General features: G+C 36.0%; 5 protein-coding genes across 5 annotated transcripts; 2 read left to right on the forward strand and 3 right to left on the reverse strand.

Annotated features, from left to right (window-relative positions):
- The first annotated feature begins 284 nt into the window (after window positions 1-284).
- LOC147274914 (putative F-box protein At5g55150) lies at window positions 285-1250 on the forward strand. Its single transcript, XM_086228370.1, has one exon. It carries the CDS (start codon window positions 285-287, stop codon window positions 1248-1250), a length of 966 nt encoding a protein of 321 aa, XP_086084496.1.
- A 976-nt stretch (window positions 1251-2226) lies between these two features.
- Window positions 2227-2877, forward strand: LOC147274915 (uncharacterized). Its single transcript, XM_086228371.1, has one exon. It carries the CDS (start codon window positions 2227-2229, stop codon window positions 2875-2877), a length of 651 nt encoding a protein of 216 aa, XP_086084497.1.
- Window positions 2878-3434: 557 nt separating this feature from the next.
- LOC147274916 (Galactose mutarotase-like superfamily protein) lies at window positions 3435-4942 on the reverse strand. Its single transcript, XM_086228372.1, has 5 exons — window positions 4771-4942; window positions 4645-4694; window positions 4431-4554; window positions 4224-4322; window positions 3435-4133 (listed from the first exon to the last, which is right to left on the reverse strand). Exons 1-5 carry the CDS (start codon window positions 4940-4942, stop codon window positions 3514-3516), a joined length of 1065 nt encoding a protein of 354 aa, XP_086084498.1. The 3' UTR covers window positions 3435-3513.
- An 861-nt stretch (window positions 4943-5803) lies between these two features.
- LOC147274917 (ABC transporter A family member 7-like) lies at window positions 5804-13394 on the reverse strand. Its single transcript, XM_086256253.1, has 19 exons — window positions 13336-13394; window positions 12948-13130; window positions 12153-12510; window positions 11953-12032; window positions 11630-11763; window positions 11150-11274; window positions 10916-11040; window positions 10356-10514; window positions 9906-10068; window positions 9693-9818; window positions 9499-9582; window positions 8531-8856; window positions 8089-8289; window positions 7554-7663; window positions 7382-7466; window positions 6884-7012; window positions 6668-6773; window positions 6405-6493; window positions 5804-6305 (listed from the first exon to the last, which is right to left on the reverse strand). The coding sequence occupies exons 2-19, from the start codon at window positions 13035-13037 to the stop codon at window positions 5994-5996; spliced, it is 2802 nt and encodes a 933-aa protein (XP_086112379.1). The 5' UTR covers window positions 13038-13130; window positions 13336-13394; the 3' UTR covers window positions 5804-5993.
- A 958-nt stretch (window positions 13395-14352) lies between these two features.
- On the reverse strand, window positions 14353-22516 carry LOC147274918 (ABC transporter A family member 7-like). Its single transcript, XM_086228617.1, has 18 exons — window positions 22295-22516; window positions 21429-21810; window positions 21254-21333; window positions 20759-20903; window positions 20174-20293; window positions 19972-20096; window positions 19693-19851; window positions 18985-19147; window positions 18781-18906; window positions 18587-18670; window positions 17450-17811; window positions 16929-17129; window positions 16351-16460; window positions 16152-16236; window positions 15796-15924; window positions 15578-15683; window positions 15349-15437; window positions 14353-14810 (listed from the first exon to the last, which is right to left on the reverse strand). Exons 1-18 carry the CDS (start codon window positions 22370-22372, stop codon window positions 14511-14513), a joined length of 2844 nt encoding a protein of 947 aa, XP_086084743.1. The 5' UTR covers window positions 22373-22516; the 3' UTR covers window positions 14353-14510.

A 22516-nucleotide genomic window follows, 5' to 3' on the forward strand; every position in this document is an offset into this window, starting at 1 on the left:
GAAACTTTCAAATTTTCGGGGTTTTCTTGCTTGATAAGGAGACTTAAGATTAAGAACCTCTAATATGAGGTGGCATATATCATTCCAATTCCAAGTAGGAATTATTAACTTTCCATATTTCATTCACTAGCTTTCCTAAACAATACTTATAAGGCGGCAGATCACTTCCTAGTAGGAATAGGAACTTTTTCAATGTTTGTTTCACTATGAATATAGCTCGAGACCTTGATGGTTTTGTCACTCTCATTCATAATTCCATAACAAGCTAAGTGCTTCTGGCCACCATGGTATCCCAAGACTTCCCATGGCTAATGCTTCCAGACCAACAACCCACCAACACCACCAACAACAAATACTTGAAATCCTTTTTCAGTATTTCCACCCACAAACTCCGCACCCTCCAACTCCCCGAGGCACATGACAAGACCATATGCGGTTCATCTTCAGGTTGGCTAATCCTGCTCGACGATCAAACCACTTCACTCACTCTCCTCAACCCCCTCACCCGAGCCCAACTCACTCTCCCCAAACTCTCTTCTTCTAAATTCCATCAAGACCACAAGAACCGTGTTCTTGTCCACAAGGCCATACTATCTTCCGACCCTTCTCGTGACCCATACAACTACAAAGTTCTGGCAATTTACGGAGAGAAACGAAGGCTGATTTACTACAAACCAGGGGAGAAAACATGGACCATGTTGCATCCAGCAGGGTCTTTTTATGATGATGTTCTTTCCTTCATGGGCAGGGAGTTGCTCGCCATTAACGAGTTGGGGAAGCTTGTGGTTTGTGATCTTGATGATGTGTATGTACCGAGGGTTGAAGTAGTTGTGTGCCCTCAATTCTTTTGGGGTGACAAGGTTTATATAGTGGGCGTAGGAGCAGAGCTGGTTATGATCATAAGTGATTTGCAGAAGAACCGTGCCTTTGAAGTTTACAGGCATGATGAAGGGAACTGGATACCCATCAACGACTTGACTACTTGGACGATTTTCTTGGGCCAGAACCACTCTGCTGCCATTGACACTCGAAATTTTAAGGGGCTGATAAAACCCAACTGCATCTACTTCATTGATGATGGTTTAGACATGGAGGATGGTCACGACTTGGGAGTGTTTAGCTTGGAAGATCACAAAATTGAGCCTCTGCAGTGTGTTTCGCGTGATGTCCAATGGCCACGGCGAGTCTGGTTTATGCCTAGCTTGGAAGACAATGGCAGAGTTGAGCCTCTGCAGTTTATTCCACTTTGATTTGTTTTCTTCAGTTTATTATGTAGAAATTTGGACATCAATAAAGCATGCTTTAATTTGAACTATTGATATAATGTAATTGATGTTCACACTTTTGTTTGGCTTTTTTTGTAATGTAATTGATGTTCACACTTTTGTTTGGCTTTTTTTGCTTTGTATAACTTAAGTTGCTGAGTAGCTACTCCCAATGCATATTCACATCAGCATATGATATATACATTGGAAACCAATCCAAAATGTAATCCAATTATTTGGTGTCAATCACAGATTATGCCGGAAAAAATTACAGAGCTAATCTGATAAGCAATAATTAAATACTTGAATTGCTCAGTACAATAGATATCACCAGCAATTGTATTTAACAACGAACAAACCACCGCAGTTTAAACCAATAAAAGACAAATAAGATGGATCAAAAAAGTGACTGAAGAAACTGGAGCAGCATCAGTGTTCCCATTGTCGAAGAACGGCTCTTGACATCATCATCAGAAGATCGAGAAGAACGAGTCCCCTCCTCAAATACCTGCGAACAAGTTTCGGAGACCTGCAACTCATGACATATTTTAAGTTCAAATTTAGTACTAACTTTGATTCATTTGGATCTTGTTGGTTTTGGGGTTTTCTGTTTTATTGTAGTTTTATTAGAAAAACAAGTTACAAGATTTAGTTAAATCAAATTTAAGGCGACCATCCTCCTAGCTAGATCAATCAGGAAACCTCTTTCAAGTATGACAAAGACTTTGGATGTCTATAACTGTCCTAACGGTCTTAATAGCATCATTTTCCCTTAACTTCAAAGTTACTCCCTTCCTTAAACCCGGCAGGTTTTGCAATACAAATCAAAACCCAATTAGCAAAAAGTAGAGACAATATAAATGCTAGGCATTAGCAGCATTAGTAATCCCCATATGACCGTTTTCTCTGATTTCTTTCTTTCTTTGTCCCTATAATCTTTCTCTACTTCTTCTTCTTGAAGATGACAAGCTACACACCCCACACAGTGTTTTCTCGTTGTGAAGTATGGCAACCAGAAAATTTCGAACCCGAGGACAGTTCCTCACCGGAACCTGAGTTCTTGATTGAGATTTTTGCTTCCTTTACTAGGGAAGAAGATGACCCTCTAGTTCCAAGGTCCACTTTACACTTGTTTAAGTTCAAGCAGCAATGCCATCTTTTAACAGAGAGTAGCACATCCTGGTCTGTAATATCCAATATGCTTTCCCAGATATTGGTTCCCTATCATGCTCAGCCATTAATGATCCAAACGATTTCTACGCGTGCTCGTGAGATTGCCGGTGACCCTGTGAATTTGAACCGCATGACTATTCCAATACTGGTGTCTCTTACAGTTGGACAAGAACGATTCTTGGAGGACCAACCTGAAGTTTCTGACCATGTGTTTGAGTTTGTGTGCACCAGAAAGTCAGCAATTGAGGAGTTAGAGAGGGTGAAAATTAAAGGTTGTGCAAAGCATTGTGTGATATGTTTGGAAGAGATTCTAAATGGGTGCGAAGCCACTCGCATGCCTTGCTTGCATGTCTATCATGAAAGTTGCATAGTGAATTGGCTGGAGAAGAGTAACCTCTGCCCGTTGTGCCGGTTTCAGATGCCTGTTGAATACGCATGACAGAAATACTTGTATTGCTTCATTCTTTTTTATAGTAATTAGAAATTCTTTGCAGAATGATCAAATTCTTATCACTCCGTTATTTACTGGGTGAAGTTATTCAGGTAGAATTTTTATAAAAGTTTCCATTAGTTATACATATAAATTCTTTCTTTATTTCTCTCTCTCTTTTTGGCACAAGTTGTTGGGTGAAGAGTTTGGTATCAAACTCTAGCAATCTTGAGGTATCAACCATTGCTTTGTATGATAGTTAATTTCTAGCTAAGTTATTGAACTGGCCAGTTTGGTGCATGTTTGGTGCCCTTTTCCCTTTGTTGGACTTAATGACAGACCTATCTTACCAGATAAAGAAGGAAAGAGCAAAGATAAAGAAGACTTGGAATTACAATTCCAGATGACAATGGCAATTTTTTTTTTTTTTTTTTTTCATTTTTGTTTCAAAAGCAATACCCAACAATAAATTCAAAATGTAACAATACAACTATGGTTCACTATTTTATTCTACCTGAACTGAAGTAAAACCAGTATCTAACAAATTGCTGCAGAGATTAATTTATTACTACCCTTAGACTGGTTCTCGTGAACACATCTCTCCAACTACTTGATCTGATAGTTGAGTTGTGAAATGCTCCAAGATTAGACAGCTGTAAATCTATAAACCATAACATGCATATAAGTCTCTCCTGGATTCACAGTTTGTGAAGGGAAATTTTGGTGATTCACAGCATCCGGGAACCCCTGCGTCTCCATGGCGACTGCAGCATGTTTTTTATACACAAATCCTTCCTTCCCCTTCACATTGTCAAGCATGTTACTAGAATAGAACTGCAGCCCCGGCATGTTAGTCCACAGCTCCAATTTTCGCCCCGATACACTGTCATGTAACACTGCTGCTTTCCTCAAGTGCTTGTGGCTAGAAGGGTCTAGCACATAGTTGATATCATACCCATCAGGCAACTCAGTGACCCTGCTACCAATTTCTTGGGGTTCAAGGAAGTCATAGGGTGTTCCTTTCACAGGAACAATTTTTCCAGTGGGAATGAGTTGGTCGTCAACTGGTGTGACATTTGACGCGAAAAGCTGGATACTGTGTGAGAGGACATCGCCGGAGTTATGGCCACGGAGATTCCAGTAGGTGTGGTGGGCTAAGTTCACCGGAGTGGCCTTGTTAAGAGGCTTGGCTTCCATTTTAATAGCTAGTTTGTTTGTGTCAATAAGCATGTATGTTACTGACACAGAAAGATCACCAGGAAAGCCTGCATTGTTCAGCAGAAATCAATGTCATTGTTAGTGTTGTGCAATCTCCATGACATAATTCATGATCATATATATATATACATATGTACCTTGTTCACTATCAAAGCTGTTATAGGTGAATGTTATGTGACTATCTTCACTGTGACTCTTTACTGTCCATACAACATCACTGAACCCTTGAAGGCCACCTGAGATATGATTAATTAAGTAAATTACATTGTATACCAAAGATTTAAATTCCAAAGGAATATTATATAATGAGGAATAAGATGACAAGAAATGGTGATCGAAGATACCATGGAGCATGTTCTTTCCTTCATTAGCAACCAACTTATAGTGGACACCATTTAAAGTAAATTCAGCTCCTCCAATTCTATTGGCAACACGCCCAACAATGGCTCCAAAGTAGACTGAATCATTCTGCAGTATTTTTAATAACTTAATTTAGTAACTTAAATCTGAAGCTAAAAATGACTGAAAAAAAAAAGATGGGAGTAAATTTAAACTGACCCTGTACTCTTCAAGCGATTGGAACCCGAGAACGACGTCGTCCAATTTCCCTGAAACAAAATGAAAGAAATTATAGAATGAAATCATAAAATGCAAATTTTGATCACTGAATAAGCAGTGACAGACCATTCTTATCAGGGAGAACAACAGAGAGCACAGTTGCACCATAATTAGTGACCTTAACAGAAAAATCTCCTCTCTTCAATTCATAGATTCCAATCTCTTCATTTGCCTTAGAACAATTAAAAACCAATGGCAGCAAGAGAAAACACCAAAACAAAGATATCTTAGTAGCCATTGTTTGTAGGTGATCAAATAAAACTCTCCACCAACAAAAGGCCTGAATGTGATCAATATATATAGACAAGAGATTGGGATTATACTCTGCTTTCTAATTAATAGTGGATAATTATAAGGATAAGGATGTAATATATGTTAGTTGAAAAGATAAGAGTACAATTCAAATCAAAACTGTCTGTTACCTTTTTTTTCTTTTAGTCTGACTTGACCAACTAGGCAGCAATGACTAGTTAGATATAACAAGCCGCTTCTGAATAGGAGATAATCACTATGCCAATTGGGTTTGGTAATTAATTTTTACAAGTATTTTTCTTAAAATTAAAATTGACACACTTATTAGGTAACGGACATCTTTGGCTGTGGATTTCCAATTATCAAAATATGCCGTTGCTCAATTTGGAATGAATTTAAGATTTCTAATTTCTGAAATTTAATTAATATGAAATTAAAACTCACATTCCAAATTGGAGAGCATAGATCCCAGTAAACCCCACTATGCTAATGGCCAGATGAGGAAAAAATCTTAAATATAAACACTCCTCTCACATCCATACGGTGCTCGTCATATGAGTAGTTATTGTGAGATAGACATTGTATAGAGTCACATTGGTATAATGACTGAATGAGGCACTGAGATTAGATACAATCTAGAAACACAAACCAATACATTACTGTCTCTGTCTGTCCAAGCCTAACCATGGCTAATGTACAGAAAGGATTTACAAATTAGTCATAGCTAGAGATGTAACAAACTAAACCCACAAGGGACAAGAGAAAATACATGTTCAAAATCAATGATTACATTTCATTGACAATCAAATGCTTTGGGTGCACTTGCAACTTGGTATACCCTGTTGGCATTTGGTGACAGGTTCCGTACCATGTTCATATATATATATAGAATATTATAGATATTGTGAACTAAACAGGAGTCTTCACATTTTCTTTAATATATATAAACCACAAGAATTCGAATACAGAAACAACATGTAAGTATGTATGTATCAATGAACAAGCTAGTCTGAGTATCTGACTAACAACATTAGCCATTAGGCGTTGACTGCATTGACTTCCTGTTCCTGGGCTCCACGTGCAACCTTGATGAAGACTTCCTCCAATGTAGCATCAGCCAAATTCCATGCATAAACAGTGAACCTGTTCTTCACAATCTTTACTGCTTTGAAGATGTCTGCTATCCTAACCTCATTTTTGGGCAGCTCAAACTTCTGGGTTCCAGATATATGGTATGTCCTCTTAGCATTAGGAAACAGACTACTTTTCACCAAGTTCTCCACATCTCTCTCATGAACTGAAGATGTTGTTATTGTAAACACATATGATCCTCCATATCTAGCTATCAGCTGCATGTCATACATGCACCATTGGATCAAAAGGGGATCAAAAATTAGAATTGTATCTATGATTACAAAGATGATAAAAGGATGAAGTCATAAATTTACCTCTTTTGGATTTCCTATGCACTGCAAAGTGCCATCTACGAAAATGCCTACTCGATCACACAAGACTTCTGCTTCCTCCATTGAATGGGCTGATCAAATGTACAAGCTAGTGTTATCAGTAATAAGCCATGCATGCTGTAATTGACAGGATGAAGTTGAGTAATCTGAATTGAAATTAAGTGCAAAGAGGGGGGGTCACACGAAAGTAAGAGGACCTTATGAGAAAAGAGAGAGAGAGAGAGAGAGAGAGAGAGAGAGAGTACTGGTGAGGATGATTGCCCGGTCTTGCTTTGCACGCTTCATGACATTCCATAAATTTTTTCTCGAAGCTGGATCTAATCCTGTACCAGGCTCATCCATATAAACCACCTAGAAGATTTTCAAAAAGTTATGCCAAAAATAGCCCCACCACATATATATAGTTAGCAGGAGAGGTCTCACAAACGAATGTCGAATGGGAAAAAGAGATGAAGACAAACTTTAGGATCCCCAATGAGTGAAATTGCAACGCTAAGCCTCCTCTTCATACCCCCACTATATTTTCTAGTTTGTTTATCAGGAACTCCACCATGAAATAGGTTGAAACTCTTCAGAGAGTCTTCCACTGCCTGCAGCAACACATGAAACATTTCAAACTGAAATGCCAGTCATATTCCAGCTTTATAGCTGTCAAAATTTTAGTCGAGTGAAGCCAAGAAGTGCAGTACATATACACAACACAAATATTTTGGCTTTAATTTTAAATCTTCCATATGAAAATATTCTAAACTATACCAATGCATACTTTTAAACAGACAAGTTTCATATTTGCAGGCAGTTAGTCATCAATTACTATATGTTTATTGAGATTAGAAAGAAAAAAATGCAGACATGCTAAATTTACTGCTCCGAATCCTCCAACAAGTTTCTGAAGCTCTTAAATGCCAAAAAAAAAATCTTCACTAGACAACTTCAATGTAAGCATATTATCGAGTTACCTGTGTCAAGGCAGAACCTGTGAGGTTCTTAAGTCTGCCATAAAATAGTAGGTGTTCTCTTCCAGTCAAAGTTTCCCAAAGCAGACTATTACGGTCGAATAGAAGACATCAGAAATTTTTTGGCTTTTATTTTATATAGAAAACAATAAACATGGGTGAGGATATAGCTTACTCATGCTGTGGGCATACACCCATGCTGGTATATACACTGGACATATGAGTCCGTATGTCCAAACCCTCAACAAATGCTGTCCCAGATGTTGGCTTTATAAGACTGATCATCTGTCAATATATACATTTAGCCTCTTGAAACTTTCTGAAAGCATACAGCTAGCTATGATATTTCTAACTTGGAAACAAAGAAGATCCCAAAAGATAGCCCTGTTATAAAGAACTCTTATCAACAGGAAGGTCTGAACCGTCTCCAAAGTATGTTGTGGAGACATAAACCTAAGCAAGGGAGAAAGAAGTGACACTACCTCCTTCAAAACAGAATTAACTTCTATATAAAACAGTAAATATTAACACTGATGATTATAATGAGAGAGTATATGCTTAACAAGAAATCTTTTCAAAGCATTTCCTGAGTTCCCCTCAATTTCAGATTCAGATTAAGGAAAGTAACAGTTTTCACCTACAAGAAAACATGTTAGAAAGTTTTCAAAATTGGTGTATAATATCTGAAGGCAAGAAGCAGTTTATAATACCATATTAATAAAAGAGGACTTGCCGGCACCGTTGGGACCAAGCATACCAAAGCATTCCCCTCTACGCAAAGCAAGAGATAACCCCCTTACTACAAATTTGTCGGGGTTTCCATCTTTTCCTGGATATACCTTTGTGAGGTTGTCACATATAATGGCATAACTTGTATCTGGTTCAAGTAGTAATTGGTCAACCTTCTCCCTCTAGAAAGAAAAAGTATGTTTATTACTGCAGATGATTTTAAGTGAAAACCTCAAAAAGTAGAACTCTAATCTTGAGCATGTAAGAACAAAAATTCTTATTTTAGGTGGGTGAAAAATTTTAGAAATTTGATCATCATGATCTATCAGTTCTTGCAAGTGTGCCAGGTAGAACTGGATTTCTGTCCAACCATAGAGTGCTTATTGATCCCCTTCAAAAATTGTAAAAACAAGAAAAATTCACCTCTTGACTGACGTCTTTCTCCATCTGAACTCTATGTTTAGGACTCTGCCTCCGAGAATTAGGCTTCTGAAAAGACAATAGAAACTTTTTCCGAAAGTTCTCTAAGAAAATTAGAGACCTTGTCCCACTTCCTGATGATAAAACTGAATCTATACAATATGCAACAAAAAGCACCATCAACCACTCAACAAGCATAATGATCAAAACCTCTCTCATCCCATTGGAGCTATCACCAAAATCTTCCCAACGCATCCCATTAGTCCCTAAGTAATTCCCACGATTTAAAGAAAACCCAGGATATAACTCCATTAGAGTGATCCCTTGCCCTACAAAAATGGAAAAAAAAAAAAAAAAGTCTCAAAAAAGGTAGAGTTGTTGAAAAGTATAAATGCAAAAATAATAAACATTACATTATAATACAAATCAATTGTAACTTGTAGACAGAATCGTCTGTAAGCCAAAACTATATAGGTAGATGCATATATTAAGGAAACTATATCAACTCCAATCAAAACAGACATGTGTCTTTGAGTCATTTGAATAAACAAGTATAATTAAATAACTAATATAACTGTAATGTATGAACAGAAAATCTCTGCATTAGATCATGTAACCTTGAGTTCCATTGTGTTTCTCAGTCATTAGCTTGTACAGTAAATTTTAAAATATAAAGCTTTTGTTTCTTATTATGAAGGTATACAAGGACACAGAGCTGAAATAAGATCTGCAGAGAAACTTTTTACAATGAATTTAACCCTTCAATGTAGAATCCTTCTCTGAGACATTTTTCTGAGGTTTTTTCTTTTATATATTGTAGCATAAAATTAAGCCAACGTTCATAAAATCTAATCACTTGAAACTGGAGTTCTCATCCATAAATAGTTCTTGTCGAAACAATAAAAAGTACTGTGACACAAAGCCTTGCGAGGCAGATGGCAGATTTTATTTAAACAATAACTTTCACTTACTAGGAAATGATGCATCCTCAACAAAGGATAGGAAAAGATAGTTCCCTATGATCCCGGTTCCGAAGACACCAATGTATGCTGTAACTGTAATCAGAATTTAATTGTGGATGATTCATATATAAAATCTTCCCTAGTTAGCTGATTGTTTAAAAAAGAGGTAAGATTTAACTCTAAGGTCTAAGAAAGTCAATTACCTGTTGCAGTCTTAACGTTTGAAAACATTAAAGCTACTAGAAAGGCCACTGAAGTTTGCAAGTTTATATAGACAAGATAAAACACAAATTGGATGCTGTAGTCATTCAGTTTGAAAAATTTTAACCCTGCAAGGAAATGAATTTAACTAAAGCAACCTGAAACAAGTAAAATAAATAAATAAAGGGGAAAAGTTAAATGGGTTCTGTTATTACCTATGACTGAGCCAAATATCATAAAACAGAGCATGTAAATCAATGATATAGAAAGAAAATAAACATAGGAAATCATCCAATAAGGCCAATCTCCAAGACCATGCATTTTCATCATGATTCTAAGTTTCTGTTGCTTCTCATAAACGAGCGATGACAAGACAACCTACATCACAATTCACAATCTTGAGTGAATATATAAGTTGAGAGAAAAAATATTGTTGTAACAGTTTCTTTTATAATCATCAAGATGTTTCTTTTAATTATACTAGCTTCTTGACACATGCTCCGCACGCCAATAGGCTTTTGTTTTTTTTTTTTGCATATGTAGAATCATCTTTTAATTCATTTTAATCTATGATTATTGGAGACATAAGACATGGTTATAAAATCAATGGATACTGGTGACTGGGTTCATGATTCTTACAAAAGTTGAGATAGAGGTTCACTTACAGGGAATAGATGTAGAATGACCAATGTAAAGAAGAATGTTCCAAGAAGAGAAGACATATCCAGATTGTAAAGGGTTTCAGGTTTGGGCATTTCTTTGACAAACTCAAATAGCATTTTTGTGCCATGCCCTCGCAAATATTGAAGATAGGCATTGGATGCCTGTTAAGGAATTCTAAATTTCAGCATGTGTGAATGGATTGGATGCAAATAATTTGAGTTGTTTGATAAAGGCAAGGAAAATAACTAGATTAAGATTGAAAATTGAAAACCTTGGCAAATGCAGAATTAAATTTGAGAAAACGAAAGCACATTAGTATGCAGACAATCTGACACGACATAAACCTTCAGGCTTCCTTCTTTTATCAATATGATTATCCAAGTCAAGATGCATCTGGTTGTAAACTTCCCATATGTAATATATTTAAACTAGAAAGTACTCAACAATAATTTGCAAAATTATAGAAAATAATGTTACTTCACATTATAATTATGAAAGTAATTGTTAGTCCATATCATTTTAGGTTGAATACTTCAATAAACTCAACAAGCAAGTTATATACCAGATTAACTAAGCGGGAAACCCGCACCAATGTGGATAGACCATTGCCTTTGTCTGTCTTATAAGTTGAATTGTACCATAGGCTCACATTAAAATTCTTCTTGTTTGAGTTTGAGAAACCATAGGCTGTGAAAAAATATAACAGTAAGTGTTGTCTTAAAAGATACTTGTTGTCTTAAAAGATACGATTTCAACCACATAAACCATAAATGCAATCTATGTCAAGTAGATCAACCTGCAAATATCTCATTAGTCTCCCCTTCTGAATTCCCTTGTGCGTAACCTCTATATAACTGATCATTTACATCAGAAGAACTGTTGCGCCACAAAGGTAAGCCTTCAACACAGAAAACCTCTGCACTCAAGCAAGAAAATTAGATAAACAAGATCAGAATGCTCCACTCAAAAAATTTAAAAGTAATAAAAGATAGGGCAAGAGTACTGATAAGAATGACAATATATTACTAAATCAACAGTCAGCCTAGCATTAGGTAACTCCCACTGTTGTGTCTCTAACATAGGAATCAAACTTTCTTATGCATAATAAGGAATAATGAACTCCAAGTCTCTGACATGGGAGTTTTTCTGAAGGTTTTAACCACCAACAGGAATTTAAGTGTCCTAGTGGAGAACTAATTCAATTATCAACATTTGAGTATTGGACAAGAAACCTCAATGGCAGAACAGACCAAAAGCATTTATACCTTGTCACAACTCATCAGATGAATGCCTAAAAAAAACTGAAGGATTAAAGTCTGGTGGACAATGACGTTGTAGAGTATAGATGAAGGCATCCGAAGTAAAAGCTGGATCTTGAAAATTGGAATAACCAGGTGTAAATTCTGAACCCTGGCACATTATGAAATGTCATATGAGCAACAAAGCTCTTTCTAGATCCTCAAGAAAAATAAAATACAAGCAAAAATAATAATACTATATGATAGATAATAGTGTTAGTTTGTTACTATAATGATGAAAGTCAAGGGATATTAGTCATAAACGTAAAAGGGTAGAGCAAGAAGAGGAAAGACAACTTACAATAACATTATCTGCTAAAGTGAACAAAGCATCAGAAGAATTTAGAGTGAAAGAACTCGGGAGCATATTCCCAGCCAAAACTAATGTACAGGATTAAACAAACAAAAACATTGATTTTCAGAACCCCATCAGTTGAAGTAATCAAAATGAACTAGCAAAGTAGAAAACACACGGGGGAGAGGGAGAGAGAGAGTCCATACTTGACCCAAGTGAATGATTATTTCCAGAGATAAGAAAAGCTGCAGGACAGGACCCTTTGGTCCTGCATGATTCATCTGGCAAATCTGTGAATGGAACAGCCTCACTTCTCACTGCACGATACTCGGGAAGAGGTATTTGTAGCAATGGAGGCCATTCTGGAGGGTTAGGAAACACACAACGGATCCCTCCATTAATTGAGTACTCATAGTAACACCAAGCTGCCTCCTTACTACAGCCACACTCAGTGTCAGAGGGTTCATTCCATTCCTTGTCGGCCACTCTTTGGAGGACAAGAATCAATGAACACAGGAAAACTGGGAATGAAATGAGCCAAATATTTGTCTTGATATTTCGCTTCTGAATGAAAAAAGAAAAACATAAAACCATATCATCAGATGTACCCACACAAAATACTCTCCCGATTTTACACATCACAATGAAATAGAAATTACATTAGTAGTTGAGCGGTTCAGTTAGCACTGGATCCAACACCCACAATAACCCAAAATTCAGGCCATAAGGGCTCTCAGTCTAATCAAGCACAATCCATCAAGTATATACGAGTGAAAAATTAGAAAAATAGGCAACAGATCAAGAATAAATTGATTTAATTCAATAATTAATATTCAACTTATAATCAACTAATGAAATAAAGCCCATAAAGCAGAAAAAATGGAATATATATATATATATATATATATATTAGAAAGCAGGGAAAACACCAAAGACAGGTCCTTGATGAGCAAGCAAGAACAAAGGCCAGAAAACAGAAAGATGAGAGGGAGACATCAGACCTGGAAGGTTAGGTTCTTTCTGAGAAGCGCATTGGCCTGAGACCAAAAACTGGCATGACAATGTGATGGAGATGGACCCTCCAATCCCATTTATGCCCAACCCAAGCAAGGACTTAACTGCAATAAGGGAACTTTCCCGCCAAAATTCAAGCTTCTTAGTAGTTAAATCCGTTCAGCATTTGCCTAGCTTGTTCACAGTAAATTGGTAAAGTCAGTTTGAAACCACACCCAGTAGTACAATACTACAATGTATCAAAATATCACCTTCATACTTCATACACATATATATCTGATGATTTTAGTTGAGCTCACCAATATTAATATAGCTCCTTCTTGTTTCTAATGAGCCAGCTGTCTCCATGGTAATGTAAAAACGCAGAATTCTCACCTGACCAAGTGGGTGGGCGTGAAAAAGTATATGGGTAGTCGTAGACACCAATACCAATGGCCTTGGGTTTAGTACATACACATTTGTGCAAAGTCTGAGAAACTTGCTCTTTAGTCTTTAGCTCACTCCAAGTGTTTTTGGCCTTTCCATCCGACAGGAAGCATTTTTGCATTTTTAATTTTATAAGAATTAATGTAACTCTTACTTTTGATTGTTGGGTTAAGTTAAAAGTGAGTAATTGACATATATTTTTAGTTTTTTACGGCGAGTACTGAAATGGATTCTGAAAAGCCAATTAAGAAGACTGTCTTAGATTTTTTTACATATACCGACATTGTCTTTTTCATCCTTAAATGAGTTTTAAGGTTACACCGTTTCTACATACGGTATAGTTTTTCAGTTATCAGTAACATAGATGCTCTCGACGTGCCCGTTCATGGTTACAGATGATAGTTGGCATATATATATATATAGAAATGATCACTCGCTTATCATAAAGCGAGAAATTTTACGCTCATCTAAACGCCCAGTAACTAATTTCAATAATCAGAACTATTCATATTTTAAGACATTATTCAAATATCAAATATCAGCTCCAACTGTCAACGAATAAAACATAACATATTAACATGTTTATTCGTATGACCAGTGAGTTAACCAATTATCATTAGCAATTCGCATGTACGAGTTTTGAAAATGTCATATGGAATTATAGAATTCGAAGCATCAATATTTGAAACTAAATTCGGGTTTTTGGACATGGAGCCTGAGTCTTATATAGAGATTATCTTAAAATCAAAGACAGAACAAAACTGCAAATCATTGTTAACACAACATGAAGTTAACTGAAAATGTCTTTTATGGCTTTTAGAAATGAATATGTAACCATTACACCAACACATGCTGCCATAAATATGCACCAAAAAATAAGGAACGCCTAGTTTATACTGTAAAACCGCGAAAAAGGAATACTCTTGGATCACTATACAAACTATCCCTAATGAAACCATTTGGCTACAACAATACAAACTATCAAATTTCATAACTTATTTCTATATCAGCTACAATAAAAACAGAAATGAACATTTGCAAAATTAAACTAATTTGACATAACAAAAAAAATTAAAAAAAAAAAAACAGGAACGTGCCAGTGACTATGAACAAGATATTGACAATCATGTCAGCACATTGGAGGCTTGGGCCCCAAGTGCAACCTTGATGAAGACATCCTCCAAGGTGGTGTCAGCTAGACCCCATGCAAATACTGTGAACCTGCTCTTCGCATTTTCAACTGCTTGGAATACATCTGCAATTCTGACCTCGTGTTTCGGCAACTCAAACTTCTGGGTTCCAGATAGATGGTATATCTTGTTAGCACTTGGGGAGAGACTCCGCACCAACTTCTCCACCTCATCCTCATGATTTGAAGATGTTGTCATTGTAAACACATAAGATCCTCCATATCTAGCTTTCAGCTGTGATACACCATTGTAGTAACAAGTGTTATGCAGAAAGTGTCTAGAAAAACTGATATCTATATTTTTTTATTTATAAAGTTCACGAAATTATGACTCTGATTATGGGAAGCTGTTTAGTATCTGCTTTTCCAAAAGATATTGTGTATGATTTCTAAAAATGAATATAAAATTAGAGATATATACAGATTTTAGAGAGAAAAGGGGGAACACAAGGGTGCTTTTAGCAGTTCAACACAAAACATCCAATTAGCTAGGATTTATGAATATCAGCTTCCTCATATATCAAGTTACCATGTGTGATGTGATTTTATGTCTAAGCACCTTATCTTTAATAGAAACACATAATGATAAGAATAGGTCTCATTGGAATCTATGCAAACAAGAATCCACCAATAACAGAAGGAAGTTCAAGTTATCAATGTTGTTTATGGCATTTTTAATGCAAGAGATGCACACACTATCCATCCAAGAATAAATTTAAGGTGGGGAGTTTTTTTTATGTTGCTCTATACTATACAGATGTTATCAAAGGTACCTCTTTTGGATTTCCTACGCACTGCAAGCTTCCATCTACAAAAACTCCTAATCGATCACACAGAACCTCTGCCTCTTCCATGGAATGTGCTGAAGATATGCAAATAAGCTTTCTAAGTGAATTAAAGAGGCAAAAGAGGTCGTTATGAACACTCATACTGTACTGAGCCGGAATGAAATTTATAATTGAAAATACAGTAAAAAGGAGGGAAAGAAGGGAGAGAGAGTACTGGTTAGGATGATTGCCCGGTCTTGTTTTGCACGCTTCACAACATTCCATAGATTGTTTCTTGAAGCTGGATCAAGTCCGGTACTGGGCTCATCCATGTAAACCACCTACATGGGATTTGCAAATGAATGCAATAAGTAGGATCTCAAAGTATTTACATAATTACATGTCCAGGAAAACTCTCGCAGCCAAAGTAGCTTAACAGAGATCAAGGCATACCTTGGGATCCCCTATCAGTGAAATTGCAACGCTAAGCCTTCTCTTCATACCTCCACTATACTTTCCAGCTTTTTTATCAGCAACCCCACCATGAAATAGATTGACACTTTTCAAAGATTCTTCTACTGCCTTCAGCAACAAAATCGGAACAGGAAACAGGGAAAAACAAAATGAAGCTTATTCTGCAAGCACATAATATAAATATAGGGGAAAAAACAGTAGGTCTACAGACAGCAACCAATGTCGTATCTTATTCTCAAAATTATAATCCCAAGCACATGTTTTAAAGTATAACTAGACTGGGTCGGTTTATAATTTGAAGGTCAATATTTCTATATAAAAATATATTGACCTACTTGTATTAACGCAGAACCTTTAAGGTTCTTAAGTCTTCCATAAAATAGTAGATGCTCCCTTCCAGTCAGTGTTTCCCATAGTAGGCTACAAAAAAAATGTCCAAGAACAAGAAATTAATTAGATTGCAAGTATTTAAGAAACAACCAAAAAAGGAAAATTTTGCCTTCTTGACACACAAGACAAAAAATTCTATCTTACTCATGCTGTGGACAAACACCCATGCTGGTATATATTTCATCCATCTGAGTCTGAATGTCCAGACCTTGAACATACGCAGTGCCAGAGGTTGGCTTTGTGAGACCAATCATCTGTGGAAAGATATATATTATACACACATATATATACTTATAAACTTCTAAATTACAAAGCAAGCACAAGAGTAAAGGTGATTTCTTGACATGCCAGAATATAGGACAACATCCAAAAGGAGAACCAAGCCCAAAAAATTAACTCAGCACAGAGCTCTACCAGAGAAGACTGGAGATGTCAATAGTTATGGCTCGTGAGCCAAGAAAAGATCACAACTGAGTACAATAATAGGAGTAAATAGAATTTATTTCTCCATTAAGCATTAAAAAGTCCTTAATATATTTGAGAAAGTATATGATCAATAAGAAAGTTTTTTATACAATTTTTACAGTTCTTTCTCCACATATTCTTTCAAACAACTAGTTATGAAGTCTTAATGAATATTGATCCCACCAGCAAATGAAAAAACAAATGGAAGGGAATTTTCATGTATTGTAAGTTAATTAAGTTGCAAAGCGTATGCTCACCATATTGATAAAAGAGGTCTTCCCCGCACCATTAGGGCCAAGCATACCAAAGCACTCCCCTCGAGACAAAGCAAGAGACAACCCTCTCACTGCAAATTTCTCAGGGTTTCCATCTCTTCCAGGATACACCTTTTTGAGGTTGTCACAGATGATTGAATGGCTTGTATCTTGTTCCAGTAGCAACTTGTCAACCTTCTCCCTCTGGAAAGGAAGTGGAAGCATTATTCATTCTTATAATTTAGCCACAGAAAATTGAGTAAAAAAAAACCTCATAAGATATGGAACATATACAACATGAAACATGCAAAGGTACCAAAACTTAAGAACTAATGTTGAATCATATAACAATAACATTTATCTTTCCACATAAATGATCTGGAAAGTGATTAGAACAATTTGTGCCATCCCTTACCACATAGAATGGCTTTTTTAGAGTATTAATTGAGTGCCTAATAATTCCCTCCAAAAGCTATACCAGAAATGAAGATTGAGTATATATGTTAAAGACAAGAAAAAGTTACCTCTTGACCAACATCAGGTTTCTCCATGTCAATAAAAACCTTAGATTCCTGCCTTTCCAAACTACGCATCCTAAGAGATGACTCTTTCTTCTTTCTAAAGCTTTGCAAGCAAAAGAAAGGACTTTTACCACTTCCTGATGATACAGTTTGATCTACGTAATATGCAAAAAGAAGCACCACAAACCACTCAGCAACCATGATAATCCAGACTTCTCTCATCCCATTATTGCTATCACTCAAATCTGCCCACCGCATCCCATCAGTCCCCAAATAATTCCCATTGAAGGCATATTGTGCAAACTCATACAACCCACGATATAGAGAGAAGCCAGGATATAGCTCCAGAACAATGATCCAACCTCCTACGAAATGAGAAACAGTTCTATAATGAGCTGAGCTTTTGAAAAGTATAAATGAAAAAAGGAGGCAAAGCTTAAACAAACATTAAGCACTGACGACTAAGGTGCTAAGCAGTAGACATTTAGTCAACTAACAACACATTGGTTCAGATTTGAAGATTCACACCTCCAGTTTATCAACAGCACCAGACAACAAATTCAATAGAGAAGATTGTTGTATCGCGCTAGTCTACTTAATACATGTGAACGATACACTCATAATTATAAAGCATAGTCCTATGTAATATCAAAGAAATTACAATGTTAGTATTTTGAGGTTCATCAGGCTTACAGATTTTGCCATTTATTTCAAAATATTTTACTTATAAATGTGCTTCTCTTCAGGCTGACAGAAAGTATCTTTTCCAGGAATTCCAATAAATTACATTAATGATTAAACGGGTAAGCCACCTATGTAACCCTCATCATGGTGTGACATAGGCTTGAAGAGAAACACACTTGGAGAGGTATTTACTGCTAAGGCAAGGTGGAATTGGGCACCCTCTCCAAGAATCCTGTTTCCGTCTTTTCTCCTCAAGATCAATGCAAACTAAATAATATTGAGAGAGGGAAGGAAAACTACATAAAAAGTTCTGTTGCATAAAATGAAGTTCTGAAGTGCACTTCCTTGAAACACGACACATTTTAAATATAAGTTTTCCACAGAACATAGTTTCTTGCAGAAACAAACAAAAGCAAAGCAACAGATAGGTCATTTGGAACAAACATTTCAACTTACTAGGGAACGATGTATCTTGAACAAAGAATTGAAAAAGAAAGCCTCCCAAAAGCCCAGTTCCGAAGACACATATGTAACCTATAACTGTTATCATCAAACAAGCATGACAAACATGTCAGTCAACTCATCTTGAAAGATAAAAGTTAAAAATAGCCCACTACTTTTCATAAAAACACAAACAAACAACATCAAACCTGTAGAAGTCTTCACGTTTGAAAACATTGCAGCTACTAGAAAAGCCACTGATATTTGCAAGTTTATATAGATGAAGTAAAAAATAAATTGGATGCTGTAGTCATTTAGTGTGAAGAATTTTAACCCTGTAAGGAAGTCAACTTCGTCAAAGCAACTCTAAGTGAAGCCAGACTAACATACATGTCAAGTAGTTAAATTATTACCTATAACTGAACCAAAGATAACAAAACATAGCATGTAGATTGAAGATACTACAAGAAAATAAGTGTACGAAATCATCCAATAAGGCCCATCACCAAGCCCATGCATTTTCATCATGATTCTCAGTTTTTGTTGTTTCTCATAAACTAGTGACGTCAACACAACCTACATCAGAATTGGGCAAGAAAGGGAAACTGTAAGTATTTCTAGACATAGATCAACAGTTCCTACATAGCATATAGGACAAAATTGGGCAAATGAGACACATTACAACTATATTTCAACTGAATATTGTGAAAATTACATTTTGGTTAAAGTATAGCCTGACAGAAGAAAAACCATGTGATTATAAACATTAATCATATGGATAAGTTCAGATTCATTTTAAAAGTCATATATTGTAAAAGTTGTGGAAGCACTTGTAGTCGATTCATTGTTAATTTCCAATTTTCCATGACTGGAAAATGCAGACGATTGGTCTATAGCCAATAAGAAGGATATCATCATATTAATCTTACAGAACTCTCAGTCATTATACTTTGAGAATAAATTATGAAAAGAAAAGAAACGGAGTTACTTATCATTTCAAATGCAAATAGCCATATACTGAAATCAAAAGATATACAATTGTAGCAAAATCTATGGCAACAAACAGGACTTATGAGACTTAAACAAATCCTAAATGGATGCACAATGCTTCACATACTTACCGGGAACAGCTGTAAAATGACCCATGTAAAGAAGAGTGGGCCAAGAAGAGAAGAAAAATCCAGCCTGAGTTTGGTTTCAGGCTTGGGCATTTCGTTGACAAACTCAAACAACATTTTTGTACCAGATCCTTGAAAAAACTGAAGGTAGGCATTGGATGCCTGTGAATGCCATACCAAAAACAAAAAAATCCATGAGTAAAGCTGAATTTATAACAAAATAGATATTTGAATCACTATCAGAAAAGAAAACTCAACAAGGAAACAAGTATTGATATCTACCAGATTCACCAAGCGTGGAAGCCGCAGCAAAGCAATAGGAGCATTGCCTGTGTCATTCTTTAAGGTTGAATTGTACCATATGCTCACATTAAAATCATTCCCATTTGAGTTAGAGAAATCATAGGCTGCAAGAAAATATAGTCAGTATTTCCCTACAGTATACTATATTCGTCATATCAAACAATAAAGCCAAGTAGATAACCTGAAAGTATTTCATTAATCTTCCTCTCTGAATTCCCCTTTCTGTAACCTTTATATAGTTCATTGTTTACCTCAGAAGAACTATTGCGCCACAAATGCAAACCTTGAATACATCTAACCTCTATGTAGAAGAAAAATTTGGGTAAGGAAAAAGGTTTTAGTAGTTTGCATGCGACGAAAATTAAGTGTATGTACAAAATTGATGTGTATATATATATATATATATATATAGAGAGAGAGAGAGAGAGAGAGAGAGAGAGAGAGAGTACTAATCAGGTTTAAAGCATCTTATTAACCATACACAATTATCAGAGTACACATTCAAAGGAGTTCACCAACACATTAGGTAAGTCCCTGTCATGGGTCTCCAACATAATAAACATGCAGGTCTTATCCATAAATTAGATAATGAACTTTAATTTGAGAGTCTTCCTGAACCCACTGCAATAAATTAAATTTCAAGGACCAACCAGAATGGAATTCAACAAGCAGAGATTGCTCACATGCATGCATCAAGGATTTGCACCTTATATTGCTCCGGAGAGAATTAAGATATATCATAAATAAAGGGGTAAAGATAGTTTACCTTGTTGCATATCAATGGATGATATGTTAATGGGAACAGAAACTATGGGGTTTTCTGCACATTGACTTTGCACATTATATATGGGAAGACTTGAATAAAAAGCAGAATCAAGGAAATTGGAATATTCAGGCATTGATTCCGAGCCCTGAAACATTTTATAAAAGGTGACATCAGACGCAAAGCTGGAACAGTTATAAAGAAACTAAGCAAGATATGATACTAAATGATGTTGATATGCATGTATTTAGCCGTAATTATCTAATTTGTAGGGAGTAATTAGTAGTTGACTTATTGGATGTAATTAGCCGTATCATTGCTTTCCTTTTTTGGTTTTACCCTATGTACTCTTTAAATATCCTCCTGTGCGAGAAGAATAGATCAGCCAATTCTATTATTCCTTTGTCTCTAACAGATTTCAGCAAATGAGATGTAAAAAAATGATATTTCAAAACAAAAGGAAAAGTAGGAAAGGAACATAGAGAAAAGACAACTTACCGAGGCACTACTGGCTATATTATCCAGAATATCAGAAGAATTCGGAGTAAAAGAATTTGTGAACATATTCCCAGCCAAAACTATCAGAATGGACAGAATAAGGTTAGCAAATTACGACAAAAATTGTTCCATAGCTCATCAGGTGAAGCAATAAAATATAAAATGAGGGTAATACCTTCTCCAAGAGATTGATTATTCCCAGTGAACAATATAGTTACAGGACAGGATCCTGTCCTCTTGCACGACTCATTTGGCAAGTCTGTATATGAAACAACATCAGATATCACGGCACGATAGTCAGGAGCTGGCACCTGTAGCAATGGAGGCCATTGTGGAGGATCAGGAATGGGACAATTGCCCCCTTGATCCAAAGTTGAGTATTCCAATCCACAAACGTCCTCACATTGACCATCTCCCTTTGTATCAATACAAACACAGCCACACCTATTTTCAGACTTATCCAGTTCATGGTTGATCAAAATTTGGACTAGAACGAGCAATAAACACAGGAGAATTGGAAATGAAACTAGCCGAATATTCTGTTTGATGTTTCGTTTCTGCATAAAGAAAATACAGTACTATCATCAGATTTAGCTGCAAAATATTATTTATTTGTGGACTTCGCAAAATTTCAGAACATGAATCGCAAGAAATGTCATATTAATCGTACCATCTCCCATAAACAAGGAAAAACTTGAACTCAAATCAATACTAAATATAAATCATACCGCACAAACTAACCCATAATTTATAACTAGTTAAAATGAACCCAGAGAGTAAAACAGTGAGAAAAAAAAAATTCAAATAAAAAAAAAGTAAAAGCTTGATCAACAAGCAAAGCAACCAATAAGCCAGAAAAAGAGAAAAGGGAAAAGTGAATATGAATATGAATATGACAAAGAAAATAAAAGAAAAGCAAAGAATGACAACCCAGAACTCTTCATTCAATCCTTCTTTTCTATTTCCACATTCATTTTCAGTTTTCAAACATCAAAATAAAACTATTCACAAAGAAGAAGAGAGAATTTCAGAGAGGCAGACCTGGAAGGTTAAGTTCTTTCTGAGCAGAGCATTTGCCTGAGTCCAGAAGCTCGCAGGGCCATGAGATGTATCCGCCATTGAATTGCTTGCTTAGGCAAGCAAGAAATGTAATTACCGTTAATCTGAACTTCCCAAACAGTAAGGACGAAATTTAAATTTCCCACGAAAATTTTAAAGATTTGGTGCCACTTTTTTCTTTTCTCTTGGTCACTGCTGTTTGCT

The sequence above is a fragment of the Dryas octopetala genome, chromosome 9 (assembly GCF_963921425.1).
Source record: "Dryas octopetala chromosome 9, drDryOcto1.1, whole genome shotgun sequence".
NCBI lineage: Eukaryota > Viridiplantae > Streptophyta > Magnoliopsida > Rosales > Rosaceae > Dryas > Dryas octopetala.